Genomic DNA, 19,806 nt, shown 5'->3' on the forward strand with positions numbered 1-19,806 from the left:
CACTGCAGGTCGCATGAAAGCACGAAAAATGGTGAAAGCCTATACCAATTTGGTGTTTGTGGTTAGAGATGGTCTAATCAATCATAAACGACTAAAGGAGTTCCTAGTCTTAAAACCCTATACATCAATTACAATTGAAAAAACAAATTATGAATCTCAAAATCTACAAAAATTAATAAAATTATTAATTTTATAATTTAATTAAAAAAAATCAGGTTTAGTTGAAATTATAATAAAAAAATTAAAAGATTTTGATTTTGATATATTTTTAAAACTTACCTGTATCAATGCTGAGAGAGATTAGATGTCCCTATAGCCTCCCAGTTAATGTTTTAACTGAGAAGCTCGTTGCCAATCGAAGAGATAGTAGGGTTTAAGTTGGTTTAAGTTTGGTTCTTTTACTTTACAGTTCGTACGTTGCTTGCTGTCTACGTAAAATTGCAAATTGAGGGTAATTTCGTCTTTTGAGATTAGATCCTCCTACCCCAGGTCAAAGGAGAACAATGGTTTAACACTTGAGTCTTGAAGTCAATAGTTAGATGGACAAAGGCTATTGGGCCCAAGGCCCAAAATCCAAAATATAATCCAAATAAGATTTTTCATTTTTGTATAGAATTTTATATGATTCATTATCTCCTTCCATAACAAATTAGACACTCCATATCATATAAAAAAACAAATAAATGCATTCAGTATTTAGAAATAATTTATTTTATTTTTTAAATTCACTTGAACTCAAGTCATTGATAAATCTATGATAGTAATTAATCTAGGTTCTGAAGGCTTATGTTAATATAAAGGGAGAATAACATTTTCCCACCCAAGGTTTGGAAAAATAACATTTTCCCACCCAAGGTTTGGCAAAACGACATTTTCCCACCCGTCAAATTTCAAAATGACACTTTCCCACCCTTTGTTAGGTTTTGTTAGTGTCTTCTATTAATATTTGATTGAAAAGATGGAAATACCCTGAAATAGTTTATTATAAATTAAAATTTAATTAAGTCAAAGTTTTTATTCGATTATTTATTAGTTTAAGTGTTAAAAAAAAAAAAATTCTTTTGTTTATTAAATTAATTAGGAATGTTGATTTTTTATATTAATTAGCAAAAATGAAAAATATTATAAATATAGTAGATTATTGAATAATAGTGATGGGATATTGATGACATTATAAATAAATATTTAACTTTAAACAATTTCATAGCATTACTCCTAACTTTTTAGGCGGGATTAACTATTTTTTTTTTACTTTTTTGACTTTTTAATATTTGACTATTTGGCTAATTAAAAAATAATAAAAAATTTATAAAGTCAAATATTTAAAGGTATTTTTGTCTTTTCAGTAAAATATTAATGAAAAACATAACATAACCTAAAGAAGGGTGGGAAAGTGTCATTTTGAAACTTAAAGGATGGGAAAGGGTCGTTTGGCCAAACCTTGGGTGGGAAAATGTTATTTTCCCTAATATAAATTCATTGAGATAATAAAATTCATGAAGATAAGAGCCAAACAGAAATTCTCCAATGAAAAACAATAATATTTATTATTATGAAGTAATATGTAACTCAAGGCTTTATTAATTCATGACATAATATTTGTTCTTAATCGAGAAATTATTCAGCAAACGAAGCATCACTATGCGTGGATCCTCGTAGAATAGCATTTATTCGATTGCTGAGCTCTTGGACTTCTCTTTACGCCCTGCAAGAGAAACCTAAGTTAAAATACAACCTAAACATCATACTTTAACCATTAGTGTAAAAAGAGATGGAGTTAATTACTTGGAGCAATCGAAACTAGGAGAAACGGCAGGAAGCTTCACAGAAACTCCACATTTTTGTGGAAGGCCACTGATAAGGGAATAATCAATCCCTTTATAAGTTGGGGCGGCCTGCTCAATGCACTGGCAGATTGTACGTCGAGCTGTCTTGTCATTTGAATACCCCTTCAGGTTATTGACTCCTAAACAACAAGAATTATGTGGTGTTGCTTCGGTTCTCATTAGGTAAGAAAGGCAAGGGTTTAACTGTAGTACTACGAAGTCACACGTGGGCGCAATCCCCATTGCAGAGCTAGAAATCAGTGAAAGAGTGGCGATGAAAACAAGAATCAGCCGAGACATTTTTGTTGATTTATTGCAGAGATCACCTAATTCTTATACTATACGTTGCTGAGTGATGAGGCGAAGGGAAAATCGTGTATATATATACATAGGTTGGTGTTTATTGTAGTTAATTAAGCTTAAATTCATAATCACAAATGTTTCATGCTCTTCCATATCTTGAGGATGATAGTTGAGACTTATGCGCTGAATTTTTTTTTCTCATTCAATCCTTGCTTCCATCATACGAATCTCATGAATGTAAAAACCAGAAATAAATATAAATGAAGTTGAATATCACCCTGTTCTATTTGGTTCATGTATGTCTTAGAACGAAGATTGAGATTGAGGTCGAAACTTTAAATCTCCTTATTTCAACTACATTTGGCAATTTTTTTTCCTTTAATTTTGTTCTCTTTGTATCATACATTGTAAATTCAGTGACATAGAAATATACTTTCTATGAGTACAAAATAAAAGTGAACATATAGAAACTAAATCTCAATTAAATATATATACTTCATTTATACAAAATTATAAGTAGAAACTTCGGTCTAAGGTGATAATCCTGCCGATGAATGTGAAGATGTTGAGGTAGAAGACAGGGTTCCGGGTGAATGCGAAGATGTTAAGGTAGAAGAAGGGGTTTTGGCAGAACCCTCTGGTGAATTGCGACACAATGGACACGTGGCATTCATTTTGAGCCATTCGTCAATGCAATCAGCATGGAAGTAATGTTCGCACTCGGGTATGGTCCTCAAGCTTTCCTTAGGTTGATACTCAGATAAGCATATTGGACAAGTGTTGTCATTAGGCTTAGGCAGTCGCCCACTTTCACCTAACAAAGTTTTTGGATAAGACTCTATAGTAGGTTCGTCAAGACCTGTCAGAATCACCGCCCGTTGTGGTTGCGCAATTGAGTTGGACAATTCGGCATTGAGCAGGTGGCGCTGACTATTATAATTTCTAGCCCTTCTACAGAGAAGACATCCGAGCCCAATAATGCATAACGCCCCCGGTATTCCAACTCCAATGATTATGCCATATTTGGTTCCCCTTGAAAGACCTAGACATCAAAATCAGTCTCACCAAAATATGAGTTAAAATGTCTGATTGTAAGAAAAGTATTTTTTGATTGAAAAGACTAAACTTTGAATGTCCAATAAAAGTTGGCCTAGTTTGTACTTTGCGATTAGCTAGTGTATCATCTTGAGTTTGGTGGAAATCTACTGCTCGCTAAGGCCAATTGAATGGCCACATGGTCAAATTACATTGGCCCTAAGTGATTGGGCCTGCATGTTTTTCAAAAGAAAACGATGCGGTACCAAAAGATATGGACATTGGAACCACTGCGAACCTCTAGCCAATTGTTTTTGACTTCTACCATTGATCGTGCTGTACTGCTGTTTTTTATCAAACACTGTTCATTGCTTATGCTAAATTCAACCTAACTAAAACCGTTTAATCATGCTTAATCTGCAAGTACAACCCCAAAAAAAAAAAAAAGATGTGAAAGATTTAATGACATACCATTGGAGCCTGAAGGATGGGAGCATTCAACCTCCAAACCAGAGTCATTCTTGAACCCACAAGCCTCACCACGCAGTTCACAGCGTTCACAAGAGGGAGAACTCCACATTAACCGTAAGCTGTCTTCAAGATCAGACCAAAACCCCCAAAACGGAACCGAGACCGTCGAAGTTTCTTCACACGAATTCGAAGGCAACCTCGACTCATCATAAAACATGGATGGCAAAGCTATGACCGTGTTGTTCTCATCACTGAGACAACTGATAGGTCTATACCGATTAGTTGCTAACGTGGTGTTTGTTGAACAATTGAAAAACGTGAAGTTGCTATAAGAATATGGATAGAAGGGAGAATCAAAAGAACTTATCCCGTTAAGGTACTGTTTTGGGAGACAGTTTTGTGGGTCTTTGATCAATATGGTTTGGATATCGTAGTCGATATCTTGGACAACATACGCCCTTGATTCTATAGTGAGAATTGTTTGGTTCTGGAAATTGCAACGTAGACCAAAACCTGGATAGCCACAACGAAAACGAGAAGTGACGTCGCCTCGAAATCGATTTCTGACTTGCTGAAAAGGGAATTTAATATTTACGTTTCCACAAGATGTTACCGGACAGTTTTGAGCGCTTGTTGCAATGAGAGGAAGTAAGAATAAGAGAGAAAACAACCAGGAGAGAAAGGGTTGCAGGGGAACCATTTTTGTTTGGTGGCCTTGTGAAAACCGTACTACTCGTGTATGAAAAGCAATGTATTATCATATCATAAACCACTTTGTCTGCTATTTAATTCTCCATTACTTTATTAATTAACTTAATTAGTTATTTTAATTGATGTGAGATTCAGAAGAGAAACATTCTACGTTTGTTTTAGGTATCGCGAGACTCGTGTGGTGGCGTGATGGACTGGTGGGCTGGTGGCCTATCAAATGGCAGTCAAAACTTTTAGTCAGTGACATTTTTTTTTTTTTTTTTTAATATAAGATCATGGCATTTTATTGCCATAAGTCCATCTATATTTGGTGATCTTCATATGCTTGGAATATTTTTGCCTGCTTGTCTCAATTTTTGTTGGCTTTTTGTCATTAATTTTATTGAACTTGCTGGGTTACCAATAATAATGAAGTTTATTGGAGATTATAGATTATAATTTGAGGCGAATTAGGGAAAGTCAAGCTCTTATTAACTGGTCAAAGATTGTCTTTATATATATATATAATCAATATCGACTTTATAAATTAATAGGGCAATTATCAAAATTTTGAATTTTGACCTGAATATAAAAAATAGTCATTGGTAATCTATCAATTTTCAAGTTTCATACTTGTCCTTAATTAATTCCTTCGTTTTTTTTCTGAATTGATTGAATAAAGTAGTTGAGTACATATATAATATATATTCACTTGTCAACTTCTGATTTGGACTATTAATGAGACCATCATAATTACAGTCACAAACAGCTAATTATCTTGACAAATTCAACTTCAAAAATTAATTGAGGGTAGCTTCCAGGTCTATCCATGCGTTTCATATGTAACTACTATAATTTTGTGTTACAGTCAAAATCCCGTCATGAACCGACATCAGAAGTCGACGTTCAAACGCATGGTAGGGCAAGATGATTGTTATATAAACCATTGATTAATTTATAAATCTCTTTCTTCATAATATATATGCCTTCAATTTCTTTGCTTGTAAATTACAATAAGAAGACTGATTCAAAACAGTTTATAACTTATTATTAAACTTAACCTAAATTTGAATGAGTCTATAAGACGGCAAATTCTGACAAATTATTCAACTATACTAAACTCTTATGTACAACCCATATGGTCTTCTATGGAACAGACGAAAATGAAGAGGGGGACGAATGCGAAGAAGTTGACATAGAAGGTGTTACTATATCAGAGCCTTCTGGTGAATTGCGACACAGTGGGCATGTTCCATTAATTTTAAGCCATTCGTCTATGCAATTCGCATGGAAATAATGGTTGCATTCAGGGATTGTCCTCAATGTTTCCTTGGCCTGGTACTCACTGAGGCAAATTGGACAAGTGTTGTCATTTGGGTTCGGTAATCGTCTGCTTTCTCCGAGCTTCGTTTTGGGGAATGACTCTATGGTTGGTCTGTCGAGACCCGTCAATACAACCGGCCGTTCTGTGAGACTAAAGGAAGGGATCAATCTGTTGTTTAAGCGGCGGCGCCCGTAATATTGAGCCCTCACCTTGCCACACAAGCAACATCCTAGTCCAATGAGGCACAATAGTCCTGGAATTGCTACGCCTACTATTATCCCATACTTGGCGCCCCTTGGAAGAAAACCTGGAAATTAATAAAATAAAATCCAAGTTTTAACAAATAATTCAATAAGTATTCATTAAATTAAGAGTATCAACCCAGCAATAGCGATCTAGATCTAATATAATATCAATTGAGGGATATTTCTTCTTTCGATGAAGAAATGATAACAAATATAAAATAAAAATTGACCATATGCATATGAAAATATAATCGAAGCTACTGATAACTATGTTCTTACCTACTTACCAGTAAACAACTGAATAGTCATTTTCATGACATTATCAGTTGACCATGTTAACAAATGGAACAAAGTCGTGGTTCTATTCATATACAAAATTCTCATCCGTTCTATACGCTGGCGTAACATCTAAGTTCTGCAAAACTTTCCACAGAGCCATGATTTTCTGGATATGTATCATGAGAATATTGGGTCGTTCGTTTTATTATTTCATACCATATTCTTTATCCTATTCCCAAAATAATTATTTGTTTAATTATTTAGGAAATACTATTATATTTTATTTAATTATTAAATTTATTAATTTACTTAAACACCCCTAGAAAAAAGTTTAAAAATTAACGAAAACACCATCATCCATCCATAGTTGTCAGATTCCGAAAACCACTATCGGTAGTAGTCAGAATCTGTCACAACAGTATAGAAACGATCGAAACTGGTTAGTAATTTGCCGATTTGACCTTTTCTGACCATATCCACAGTGGATCTAGTCAGAAAATACCATATCTGACCGTTAGGGACGACCATTCTAATGGTCAGATCTGGCCTTTTGCTGTCGTCTATGATCAGATCTAGCCGTAGATCTAACATTTTTCGTCCAAATTCGTGGTAGATCTGGTCAGAAAATGCTATACCGAAGCACGATCGGTCAGATCCGACCGTTTTGCGTCGTAACGCCATTTTTCGGCCAGATTCCAATGGTGGTGGCCGAAATCTGGCACTGTAGATGGGTGGGGGTACTTTTATCATTTTATAAAATTTTTATATATTAGGGTGTTTAGTTAAATTAGCAAACCTATGGAGTTTTTTTGTTAATCTTTAAATTTTACCTTGTAATAATCACTAAATTCAACTACCCAATATTATTCCCAAAATTTTATCCAAAATAATAAACCAAACGGACCCTTGAATATTCTATTATGTTAATAATGCTAGATCTACAAACTTCTCTTATAACCTTTTGTTACAATCTCTGACATGACAACTCGTTAAAACTAACTCGTAAATGGACAGGTGAGATCTATAAAAGTAGGTAGAGCTTATTTTACGAGCTGATAAATGACAACTTTTGACATGACAGTTCATAATTGATTAGCTTATAAATAAATAAACGAGATCTATACAAACAGATAAACCCATTTTATGAGCTGATAAATGATGAACTGCTTATTGTGAAAGAAGGTGGTGAGATTGAACCTATTATGCAACTAGACAATAGACTGTTTGATTCCTTTTAATTGCTATCAGTTAAAATAAATGGTAACTTTCTGGATACCAGCAGCTAGCGCTGTTTGACCACAAAAAAAAAAATTCTAATAAATATGGGATCGGATCTCTAGTTTACGTTTAAAATTTCACGTGGCGCCATCAGAAAGAACCGACTTTGTGATCGCGCCATTATATATATGGACGAAAACGATCCCTGATCTATTTGATTATGACTCGGGAACCAATAAAACCATCCTTATTCAAGTTAACGTTTATGACTTGTGTTTCGATTTTGATCAAACACTGTTCATCTTCTCCTCCACGAATAATCTAGATTACCAAGTCTTTATTATTATAATTTCTAACTTTCTACATAAAAATAAATTAAAAAAAACTGATCGGGTTAAGGTAATTGAAATACAGTAATACATACCCGGTTTAGTGGGAATATGGGCGCATCCAATATTCATATCCTCACCCTCAAATTTCTTGAAACCACAGACCCCACCTCGGTCTTCACATGATTGACAATTAGGCTCGCTCCATGTCAAGAGAACTCCATCTTCAAGATTGGACCACCTTGGCCACAGAACTGGAAACAAGATGGTGGAAATATTCGAACAATAACTCGATAATGATAACCCAGAGTCATTATAACGAGAAGCTCGTATAGCCATGGTCGAATAATTTCCTCCGCTTAAACAATCAATATACCTTAACCCGCTGACTTCCGGTATCTGATCGGACGAACAGTTTAAAAATGTGAAGTTTTCAAGATGGGCTACATGTTCAAAGGGAGAACCCGAAAGGCTAAAAGAGTGATCAAGGAATCTTTTAGGGAGGCAATGATCGGGATCAATGATTGATAGAGTTTGTGATAGGTAGTCAATGTTTTGGACAATGAATCCATTTCCCGATGAGTTGGGGAGGTGGATAAATACTTCACTCATTTTGCATGAAAGCTCAAAGCCTGGGTACCCACAACGTTCGAGTTGATCGGTGAGCCGGAAAGGAAAAATAATTGGTCCACTGCCATCGCACCAACCCGGGCAAATTCGAAGGCTGCTGGTTGCTAAACGGAGAAAGGATGAGAAAACAAAGGAAAAGGAGAAGAAGTAGAGTTGAGAGGCAACCATTTTTTTTTTTTTTTTTTTTTTTTTTTTTTTTAAAGTTAATCAGTGACTGACTACAAAACTAAACCTTGAGCGCCAAAAGGGTTTCACCGCGCTGGATTAATAGGCAGCAACATGGGAAACGAGGGGTCTACAGTCAAAAGAATTATCATAGTTAATTATAATTAACTTGAGTTTAACGTTTGATATGGAGTGGTAATTAATATAATATATCTTATAATTTTGTTTTTGAGTGTCGTGGCACTTATCTATTGGCAAGACTAAACTTGTAACCAAGCTGTAATTTCCATCAGATGACTTGCCTTTTTGTCTTCTTCAACAACCCATCTAGGAAACTTGGAAGCAATTCGGTCCCTGGTCAGTGGTCTAATATAAGCATTAATTTGATCATGAATTATACGTTTCTGCTTTGTTTAACGAATTCATCTGCTTAAAATTTCAACCAAGAAGACAATTCAAACTGTGTTTTTTTGGTCCATCGATCTACTTCTTCTCACTCGGTCAGCTAGCCATCTAGTCAAAACCGTGTTGAAAGAATTTTAGTATATTCCAATCTAGCTTTGAACTGCATGCAAGTCAGGAATGGAATTGAATGAAATGTGGAATTAATGCAATGACGACTTAGATTAAAATGATTCCACCAAGTTTGCTCTGCCATTTAAATGACCAAATTTCACCTAATTGTGTGTATGGCTGTTAAATTCACAGTTGATTCATCGGTGCGGCTTCTTAATATAAACTTTTGGCGTTTATAGGTGGATTTTACCTGAAATGACAACAAGATTCGTGAGGCTGAGCCACACTGCAGCACTTGAGATGCTGCCCAAATGAATGTCAAACACATCGTGACAACTAAAAATTATATAATAAAATTTCCTTAATCTAAATTGTGCCGACGCAGGCAGTAAGTAACTAACCTGGGAAAGGTTCGTTTATTCAAAAACTTAGAATCTTTTATTTAATCAGGGTTGATTCTATTCTTCTGTGAAACTTGAACTCCTATATAACAAGCATAATAAACCACTATCACTATGTATTTAATACTGGCAAGAGACAATTAGCTTTGTTTTGATTTGGACATGCTTAATTTTGGCAGGGCTACAGCCTTAACATTAAGAGATAACTGACCCAGGTCTTTTTCTCCAATCTCCAGTTAGCTGGTGGCTGCCAAGAATCGCCTTAAGGTAGTCAAAGCAGTGACTAAAGGGAATTGATTACCTTTACTCAAACATGATTTGTTATATAGATGGACTCCCAAAAAAAAAAAAAACGGTCCATGTAATCACAAGGGCCCGTTAAAGTTGTTTTTTTTCTTGGAAACCGCAAAATTTTCAAACGGCTCTGAAGTTTCCGTCCTGGGCCTATGTTTGCTCGGGCCAATATAAGCTCTACACAAAGCCCGCATTCAAATTGGATGTAGCCCATAATTGGGCCTATTTAACATATGGATAATACTATCCTTGTACAAAACAATGTGATACATGAAGAATAAAAAGGTGAATATAATATGTTTAATCTTTTGTATTCAATTTTCATAATATGTTTAATTTTTTGTATTCAATTTTGTATTCATCTCCCGTCACATCATTTTTGTATAAGAAATTTTTATAAAACCAATAATTATTGGTATATTACGGTGGAACAGAGCTATTGATTTTCGGGCTGTGCTAGAATTCTTGCGTTCGGATCCCCATTTGTGCACTCACATCTTACTTGGGTGCCGTGGAGGTGGGGTCTAGAGCTCTGCTTCAGTATTCGTGTAAAAAATCCCACATTGGAAGCGTATTGGGAAGGTCTTGAGCTTATAAATGAGGGAAGTCTCTCCACCTAATAGATTAGTCTTTTGGGTGTGAAACTCCCAGCTCGTGACAAGTGGTATCAGAGCAGACCCAATCCGTCTTTCGATGTCCCGCCAAGCGCCCACACAGGGACGTCCACGTGTGATTGTGGGTCCACACGAGAGTGAGGTGGATGGGTAGGTAGGAGGCCTCACCTGTGACGAAGGCGTCACAAGATTGGGTGGGAGAGAATGTAACAAATCCCACATTGGAAGCGTATTGGGGAGGTCTTGGGCTTATAAATAGAGAAAGTCCCTCCACCTAATAGGTTGGCCTTTTAGGTGTGAAACTCCCCGTCTGTGACATTAGGCAGGCTTGAAAGTGGACTTGGGTAACGGATTTGAATACCTCAATTAACCAAAAAAAAAAAAAAAGTTGTTTTCCTTTTTTATTCATCCATTCGTTGAAATAAAAACACAAAAGAAACATCAATTTATTCATTCTTAATGGTCATGACTGTTATGGTGGGTAATTTTTTTTTTTTTTTTTTTTTTACCGAGAGTATAAAAGCGCAATAACCAACAAATTAATCTGATCCAACCCCAATTTTAAAATAAAAATCCAAACCCAATTCTATATTTTCCCTTTTGCAAATTGCGACAGCCTCACTCACAACCCTAATTTTTTTCTGCAGTTTTGCGCAATGCAACAGCGCCTCAGCAATTAGCCTTAGCCCCTATTTTCCCTTTTGCCGTTTTGCTCCAGACTCCAAAGGCCAAAAGAGATCAATGCCTCAACCCCCCTTTTGCCGTTTTGCAATTTTGGAAGGTATTAAATTTTATTTCAAAATCATTTTCCAATTCTTGAATTATCATCAGCTTACAATGGAAGTGAAATCAATTTTTGCATAAACGAATCGATGACGGGGAGTGAGAGGTCATGGGTGTAACTGCTGACATCCATGCTAAAAGAGAGAGAGGTATTTACAAGTTCTCAAACGAGTTATGTGAACAATTTATCGAACGATCACGAACAGTTCGTTTTGTTACTCGAACGGTCATTTTATATTCGTTCGAGTTCGAACTGATTTCGAACACCCCTTTGTGCTTATCGAATGATTTTCAAACAGGAGTGTTCGTTCGTGTTCGATATATTTGTAGCCCTACCATATATTAACCGACAATACTAGTCCTTCCCTTTCAGACATAGCAAGAAGGATGAACACCCTCTTGTTAGAACTGATTGGTATAAAAATGGAATTTCAGTTCCATAGTTTTCAAAATGTATATCACATGAATAAGAGACAAAACCCTTGCAGTATTGAGTACATACTGTTGCATTCGGAGTTACTTTTAAGTTGATTAATCGAAAGTGGAAGTGTTGCACTCCGAATCAAAAGAGTAGTCACAACTATGGAAGCCCACTGATAAACTTAACAATCAATACACACATACAAAATAAAAAAAATCCATGGCATCTCATAAAAACCTTGCTAGTACTATAAACAAAATAACAAAATATGACATATTCTATTTTCAAAGAGTATATTCTTTAGTTATAAATTTATTTTATTAAAGGAGCGAAATCCAACATATTCCACATTAACACTACACTAGCTCATATTGTCATTGGTCATGAGAACATAAGTCATACGTTAAGAAATTAATTAAAAAATATTAACATTCTTATGTGCATCCATTCGAGTATAAACTAAACAAATGCAAATAGTTCCAGGTAAAGCCGGTGAACTTATGACTTAGGGGTGTCAACCTAGATGAGCCGTTCGCGAGTCGGCTTGTTAAATACTTGAACTCAGCTCGATTATAATCGAGTCGAGCCGGCTCAAATTAGATAGCGAGCCGAGCTCGAATCTACTCCGGCTCGGCTCGATTCGGCTCACAAGTCAATAGTGGCTTGTTTAGGGTTTTTCTATAAAAAATAAATGTTTTAGGTATGATTTGTAGTTTGACATGTAAAAGTTTTAAAATATTACAAATTAACCCAATCCCCAATTCAAGTTTTAGGATTTTATAATTTGTTGTGTAATACATTGTTGATGTGTTGATTTGGATGTGATTTGTGTTGATTTAGATGTGATTTATGTTGATTTGGATGCAAATGTACCAAAAATTGGATCTAATTTGTATAAAATAAGATATGCAGGTTATATAAAAAATGGGTCAAACGAGTCGTAATCGAGCCATAATTGAGCCAATTCAAACTCAAGTTAATCGAGTCATAATCAAGTTTTTCAAGTCAAGTCAAACGAGTTCGAGTCGAGTCACGAGCTGGCTCGATTGTAAACGAGTCGAATTTTCATGACCGAACTGACTTGTGACTCGGCTCAAACTCATTTAATGCTTAACCGGGTCAGGCTCGTTTAGGATGATACTAGGCTCAACTCGTTTAGAGCCCTGTTAGCTCTATATCAATAAAATGCTGCAACGCTACGACAGGCAAGGTAGAATCAACAGCAGCAACAACAACTTCATTCACCACCGAGGCCTGGTTAGCAACCGCTTGTATAGTTGTATCCTTCAAAACCTCCGCCACATCACTCATCGATTCAATGTTCCCCGACCCTTCACCGATAGTAGTTGACATATACCGACAATAAGCAGAACCCGCACTTGGCGCAAGAACAAATTGCGAAATTCTTTTATCGGGGAACAAACCACCCAATCCATACGAATCATTGAAGCTGTTTCCAAAGAACCTTGGCTGAATAAAGTTATAAATTTTTTGCTGAGACCAAGTTTTGTCAGGAGAGTTCTGTTTGCGTTCGTGATAATGGAGAATGTAGCTAATTGAGGGACTATTAACTCAAGCAATAAGCGTTGCTCTGGTGGAGAGGCTCGTAAGACATTGCTACCAGAAGTGCAAAATAAACAAATTAAACATATGAATCAAATAACATTAACGTTAAGCTGAGAAAATTAAAAGTAAAATCAATAACAATTAAGTGTAGACACGAAACAACTGCTTCTCCACAATGTACTCAGTAGTTTTTTCAAAAGTCATTAAAACTAAAAAGCAGAAATCATATATATGTCTTAAAAAAAAAAAAAATGAAACACATGTGTTGATGCTCAATTTTTACACCAACGAATATTTACGTGTATAATGTTGATTGGTTGTTCGATACACGCGAAAATGAAATATATGAAAAGTGAACTGTAGAAGGAGTTTTTTAAGTGGTTCGGATGCTAAGGTAGCAAGTCCTACGTCCACTGATTTGTATTGATATTAGTGGATGTCAGATCGCGGTCGCGAGCTGACTTACATCAGACGAAAAAGTCAAAGAAAAGTTTACAAGAGAGAGAGATTTCTTTTTCTGTATGAAAAATGGTCGAATCCCCTTAATGAAGGGGTCTTCCTTATTTTATACTGGACTGAAGCGTATAATCATCACTCAATCCGTGGTTGGGTGTGATTGTCAGTACCTAATCCGGCTTTACGTCCCATTTCCCTTTTTCCAAGCTGACATCGCACGACTTGCTGCAGGAGAAAGGACGCGTGTGGGCTCCATATCACTTGGCAGGTCTGACGTGTGCGTCCTNCATGTAATTGCAAGGGCCCGTTTAAGTCATCATTACTCTTGGACACCGCAAAACTTTCAACGGTTCTAAAGTTTCTGTGCTGGGCCTAATGTTTGCTCGGGCCGATATAAGCTCCACACAAAGCCCGCATTCAAATTGGATGTAGCCCATTATTGGGTCTGTTTAACCTAAACCATTTTGATAGATCCTTTAATTAATTCACCTAAAACTATAAGAAGACTTAGAAAAGGGATGTACGTAGACAGTTTGTAATCTTTTAAAAATGTTGTAAAAATACAATAGTTGTTTAGATTTAAGTTCGATATTTTTAACGATCGTGAAACTTATAAGAAATAATTAAATTACCCATCTATGAATAACTTAGATAATTAAAGTGAATTAGAGATAGTATGAATAAATACAAAATCTTAGGTTCATTTCCCATCTAAACATATCCTATTTAAGTGGAAAGCGATAGATTATTGTCATAATCTCATCAGATAATTAGTCGAAGTATACATAAGATATTTAAATTTCATTATATAATCACTCGAGTGATCATAATTTCTACATGGAAATACGATTGAAATGATATTTAAAATCCCTATTATAGGTGCGTTTGTTTCCCTATTTTTCCTCTATCTTATTCCTATCATTTGTTTCCTTATTATGAAAATACTATTTTATTTTATTCAGTTATTTTTAACTAAACATCCAAAAAAAAAGTTTAGAAATTGACAAAAACACCCTCACCGACCCACATTTGTCAGATTCCGACCACCACCACCAGAAGGTGGTTAGAATTTAATATAATGGCACACTACCAACTAGATCTAGCCAATAGTGCACTGATCTAATTTTTTCCGGCCAGATCCACTGTGGATATGACAAAAAAATGTCAGATCTATAACAAAAAATTTGACCATTGACAACTAAATCTTTGGCCTTAGCTAGTCACCAATGACGGCCAAGATATGGCCGTCGTTGACTATCAACGACGGCCATATCTTTGGCCATCGTTGACGATCAAACGCAGTTAGATATGGTTGTCAATGACCAGATCTACGCCTAGATATGACTTTTTTTCGGCCAGATCCATAGTAGATTTGGTTAGAAAATGCCATCTTGGCACATGACCAGCCAGATCCAGCTGATCATATACCAATACGGTGACTTCGTCCACCCTCTAGCGATGATAGCTGGCTACCGGTATTTAATGGACAGGTGAGGGTGTTTTTATAATTTTTTAATATTTTTATTAAATAGGTGTTTAGTAAATTAACAAACCTAGAGAGATGTTTTTATCAATTTTTAAATCCTTCTCCGTTATTATCACTAAACTTTTACTTTTTCAAAAATATCATCTAAAATATTAAAACAAACGCACTCATACTGGTTTGTGACACTTAAATATTCAATATTTGGAAAATAATTAAAATTTATATAATCATAGTAACATGTTTTGTTTCAAAACATAACAACATAAATCCAAATCCAATCCAAACGGAAGGGACCCAGCCGAGGGATTTGGAGGGAACCCGAACAGATCATGTACTTTGGGGCTCGTTGTGGCGGGAAAATGTCCGTACAGTCCTTAATTCCCATATAAAACCCTAATGCCCATTTATCTCATCAGCTATCCCCACATGACATCGACACACTCTCCTTCCGGTTATCCAGTATTCTGATACAGTGATACTATTCATATCTCACCATCAAATCATTCTTTTGATACCTAAACTGTCCAGATCACAGTTTTAGGTAACTTCTTTCATAATTTTAGGGCTTTCTCATCTGTTTCCCTTTATTATTATTATTTTTTTTTTTAAACTTGCCGTTTATTAATGTTTTTGGTTGAATTTGAGGCAGGAAGGTTGGAGCTTGGTCGAAGTTATTTATCTATTATTCACGGGGTTGTGAGAAATGGCTAGTGAGACTGTTGATGACGGGGAGCAGACCATTACAATCAAAGAGTATCTTAACGAGGTCGAAGAAGAGGAATTGGTAAAAAAAATTTCTTGTGTATTCCGATTCAGGGTTTGTTAATTTAAAATTTTAGGTCAGATTCGATAAATAAGTGTTGCTGTTTGGTGTTATGGTTAATTATCCAGAAAGATGGGAAATTTTTGTATTGAGAGACGATTTTCTGGTTGTTTTATTAGTTAATAGCTTTTTATCAAGCAATTTATCTGGTCATTTCAATCTTTAGTTGGTTCGTTTCTTATAAATATAAGCATCTGTTGTTGCTTTAGTTCACTGCCGAATACAATAGAATATGTGCTGGCTATTGATTCTTGTGTATGTTTTCCATTGCTATAAGCCAGATTTTGGGTGTGGAGTGATGAGTAATGTGTAATTTAGATAATATACAATAAGAATCTAATATTTGACAATTATCGAACTTTGAAGGAGGCGGATTTGGTTTTGGGTGGAGATGAAGGCAAGGAGTGCACCTATACTAAGGGGTATATGAAGAGACAGGCTATTTTCTCATGCCTCACTTGCACCCCAGAAGGAAATGCTGGAGTTTGCACTGCATGCTCCTTATCTTGCCACGATAGTCATGAGGTATTCTTTTATGTTTCAACTATTTTATTATCCTTTAGAGCTTGTTAGATTTAATAGGGAACGGTTCATTTAATTTAGGAATTCTTTTGAATATTGGCATAGTATTCTAGTTGTTACTTTTATATATTGACTTAGAGTTCTAGCTGTGACTCTTGCTGATGCTTTACATGCTGTCTGCCACTTGTGGTTTCAACAAGTTGTTTCACAGTTTGTGGTCTGGTTGTCCTGTTTTGAGTTGCTCTTTAGGTTGGATGACTACATTATTCTGAATGCTTGATTGGAAATACACTTCAGTGGCTAAGATAAATATTAGTAATTTATCGGTAGTTTGCTATTTGATTTTCGTTTCCGCTTGCCTGATTCTGTCCACCTGTAAACCTGGGAGTTTTATTGAATTGGAGCCTCATTAAGAACCTTTATTGCATAACCATCTCTCTTTTCTTGCTTAAAATTACCTGCTACTTTGTAACAAACCAGTCTGAGATATATTGGGTATATATACTTACTTTTTAATTCATGAATTAATTAAAATAAAATACATGGAGTTCAGTAATTTCTCTAGGAGTAATTGCTTTGGACTTGTTTGAAACCTAGTTTGCTGGTTGATTATCAAGATGAAAGATTTATGTTTTCTGTTATGCACAATGATTTCAACCAATATGGCTTACTGAACAATCTTTTATTATCTTAAGGTTTCTATTATCTTCCATCTAATGGTTCTTTCATTATCGCTGCATAAACTAGATTGTGGAGCTCTGGACCAAGAGAAATTTCAAGTGTGATTGTGGGAATTCAAAATTTGGGGAGTTCTTCTGCAAACTTTTTCCCAGTAAAGATGTAGAAAATGTTGACAATTTATATAATCATAACTTCAAAGGTTTATACTGCACATGCAATCGCCCGTATCCTGATCCAGATGTTGAAGAACAAGTCGAGATGATACAATGCTGTATGTGCGAGGACTGGTTTCATGAGGAGCATATTGGTCTTGAGTCATCCAATGAGGTTGGTAGCATGGCTGTTGCACATGGACTACATTGTTTTTGCTATGCTATTTACTACTAACTATTTGTTCATATCATGTTTACCAACAATGAATTTCTAAATGCATCTTTAAGTTGCAATATTTGTAAAATTGCATAGGGCCTTCTGGTATTCAATATCAATGTCTGAGGCCAACTATATTGATTATGGTTGAAAACTCTGATGAGCCTTTTCAAATTTTCATGGTTATGATTAATCACATATCTGCTTGCGTGACTGTTGTGGCTACACCAATATATAACCGTAGTTCATTATCAACTACTTACCACATGAGAACTGTGCTTCTGTTTGATTCATGATGACAATAAAGTGTCTTGGAGGATTTCATTCATTGTTATAATTTTGATACTCAAAACTTAAATTTTATTTTTGACAATTTAGAACATAAGTTACATCTAGCTAATTTACCCTTCATCACCTCTAAGAAAAAAGGAAACACAAAAGAAAAGAGAGTGAAGTCTGAATTTCATCGTAGCAATATTTGTATTCTGGTTGTACTATTCTTGCAACCTTACCCATTCTTTTAATTGTTCCACAGATTCCTAGAGAAGAGGAAGGAGAGCCTCTGTATGAGGATTTCATATGCAATGCATGCTCGGCAGTTTGTTCCTTTCTGTCCCTATATCCTCCAACCATGTGGGCGGCTGTAGTGCAGCATAGTGGTAGTACTAATACCAAAAAGGATAAAGATGTAATGCAAGATATCCCTTCAGCTTGTGGTTCTGAAAAAACTGAGAATGGTATTTGTTCTGGTAGTTCTCCTAAAAAAGATGATCTAATGGCTGATACTAAATCTGAATCTTTGTCTGGTGGGAAGGGATTTGATACTGGAGAAAGTTCTGAGAAGAAAGTTGGTTCAAATAAGGATGATATTTCACATACTAAATGTCTTCTTGGAGAAAAACTGGTGTCAGATATCCCTATTTTACCAAGTAAACCACTATTTCTATCCAAAAATTGGAGGGATATTCTCTGCAGATGTGAAAAATGCTTAGATATGTACAACCAGAAACATATTGGTTATCTTGTTGACAAGGAGGATTCAATAGCGGAGTATGAAAAAACAGCAAAGCAGAAGAGGGAAGAAAAGTTGCAACAACAAGAGGGTTCTGAGTTAAGTTTTCTCGATAAACTTGGCCATGTAGAGAAAATGGAGATTCTCAATGGCATTGCGGACATGAAAGACGAGTTTCGGACTTTCTTGGTGTGTCCTGAGTGGCTTACTTCATAGACTACTTTATGCAAACTTAATCACGTAGAATGTTGCAAAGCATTACTGAAGCTACACTTTTCTTTGAACTATTAGTTGTTTGTTTTCAATTGCTGCATACTTCACTGAAATATATCTTTAAATATTTTATTTTGGCAGGAATCTTTTGACCCATCAAATGCAGTCACATCTGCTGATGTGCATCAGATTTTCGAGAATCTTGCAAAGAAGCGCAGGCGTGTGGAATGAAACTTTGCTGGATCTTTTCTAGAGCTCTGTTGCATGTGTAAACTTAAATCTTCTATGTAGATGCTTTCAGAACTGATTTTGGGGTAAAAAAAACACATTGTGAAAGCATACTAGTTTAGCTTCTTTAAAGTCTAAAATTTCCCTGGCTCCGGTATGAACCATTTGATATGTAGAATTATGTGTTTGATAACTCAGAATCAACTTGGTCTTTTCTATTTATCTGCTTAAAATGGAATATCCCTGAATCAGGTCGATCCTGTGAAAAGGTACATTGATGCTGTTGTGTTGTCGGAGACCAAAATATGATTACCATTATGTTCCCCATGTAGAAGAATCAAATCTCTTGATCTGCATTTACATTATCAGCCTACTTGACAGACTACCCAAAATTATTACTTAAAAGCACCCATTCGATGATCAGCAGGACAACATAACACGTCAGTCAAAACCTTGGAATATGGTCATCTCTGAGCTCTTCCTGTTCAGTATGTGAGTGGACAGTACATTATATGGCGATTAGATTGGTTTTTTTTGTTGCATCATTGCATCAATGGTACATTTTTATTGGGTGGTTTTTAGTCTTGTTTCCTTTCCTAACTAATGCAGACTCTTGAGTCTTGAATACTCTTGATGATACGAATCAGAAATTTCTCCAACCCCAATTTAACAAGTGGGGTAAAGACAAGAGTAGCAGGTAATTCATTCTTTCTTTTAGAAATTATATATATATATATAAAAGATTTGTGTAGATTGCCTGGTGTGGTGTTCATGTGTTACACAGTTCACAATTGATACCCCTTAGAAAATTGAAAATCAGTCACTTCTCTACCTAAAGTTGCGACATTGTCGAGTGACTTTATTGCTCCCGCCGATTTAGGAAAGCGAAATTTTTCTCTATTGTTA

At 35.6% G+C, this 19,806-nt stretch overlaps 4 protein-coding genes across 6 annotated transcripts; 1 reads left to right on the forward strand and 3 right to left on the reverse strand.

The window, feature by feature from the left end:
- Positions 1–1,528: 1,528 nt before the first annotated feature.
- On the reverse strand, positions 1,529–2,209 carry LOC116139357 (non-specific lipid-transfer protein 3-like). Its single transcript, XM_031425035.1, has 2 exons — positions 1,786–2,209; positions 1,529–1,705 (listed from the first exon to the last, which is right to left on the reverse strand). The coding sequence occupies exons 1-2, from the start codon at positions 2,124–2,126 to the stop codon at positions 1,699–1,701; spliced, it is 348 nt and encodes a 115-aa protein (XP_031280895.1). The 5' UTR covers positions 2,127–2,209; the 3' UTR covers positions 1,529–1,698.
- Positions 2,210–2,610: 401 nt separating this feature from the next.
- Positions 2,611–4,335, reverse strand: LOC116139404 (RING-H2 finger protein ATL20-like). Its single transcript, XM_031425082.1, has 2 exons — positions 3,636–4,335; positions 2,611–3,171 (listed from the first exon to the last, which is right to left on the reverse strand). The coding sequence occupies exons 1-2, from the start codon at positions 4,333–4,335 to the stop codon at positions 2,660–2,662; spliced, it is 1,212 nt and encodes a 403-aa protein (XP_031280942.1). The 3' UTR covers positions 2,611–2,659.
- Positions 4,336–5,351: 1,016 nt separating this feature from the next.
- LOC116139354 (RING-H2 finger protein ATL20-like) lies at positions 5,352–8,564 on the reverse strand. The gene is made up of 2 exons (XM_031425033.1): positions 7,816–8,564; positions 5,352–5,956 (listed from the first exon to the last, which is right to left on the reverse strand). The coding sequence occupies exons 1-2, from the start codon at positions 8,516–8,518 to the stop codon at positions 5,472–5,474; spliced, it is 1,188 nt and encodes a 395-aa protein (XP_031280893.1). The 5' UTR covers positions 8,519–8,564; the 3' UTR covers positions 5,352–5,471.
- A 6,771-nt stretch (positions 8,565–15,335) lies between these two features.
- On the forward strand, positions 15,336–19,363 carry LOC116139426 (putative E3 ubiquitin-protein ligase UBR7). Of its 3 annotated transcripts, none has more exons than XM_031425101.1 (6): positions 15,336–15,593; positions 15,698–15,836; positions 16,242–16,400; positions 17,145–17,405; positions 17,983–18,648; positions 18,814–19,363. In XM_031425101.1, the coding sequence occupies exons 2-6, from the start codon at positions 15,756–15,758 to the stop codon at positions 18,901–18,903; spliced, it is 1,257 nt and encodes a 418-aa protein (XP_031280961.1). In that variant the 5' UTR covers positions 15,336–15,593; positions 15,698–15,755; the 3' UTR covers positions 18,904–19,363. The 3 variants fall into 3 exon arrangements, with proteins under 3 accessions (XP_031280961.1, XP_031280962.1, XP_031280960.1); XM_031425102.1 differs by having other exon boundaries at positions 15,706–15,836; XM_031425100.1 differs by having other exon boundaries at positions 15,702–15,836; positions 18,814–19,356.
- Positions 19,364–19,806: the final 443 nt, after the last annotated feature.

The sequence above is a fragment of the Pistacia vera genome, unplaced genomic scaffold, assembly GCF_008641045.1.
Source record: "Pistacia vera cultivar Batoury unplaced genomic scaffold, PisVer_v2 Contig350, whole genome shotgun sequence".
NCBI lineage: Eukaryota > Viridiplantae > Streptophyta > Magnoliopsida > Sapindales > Anacardiaceae > Pistacia > Pistacia vera.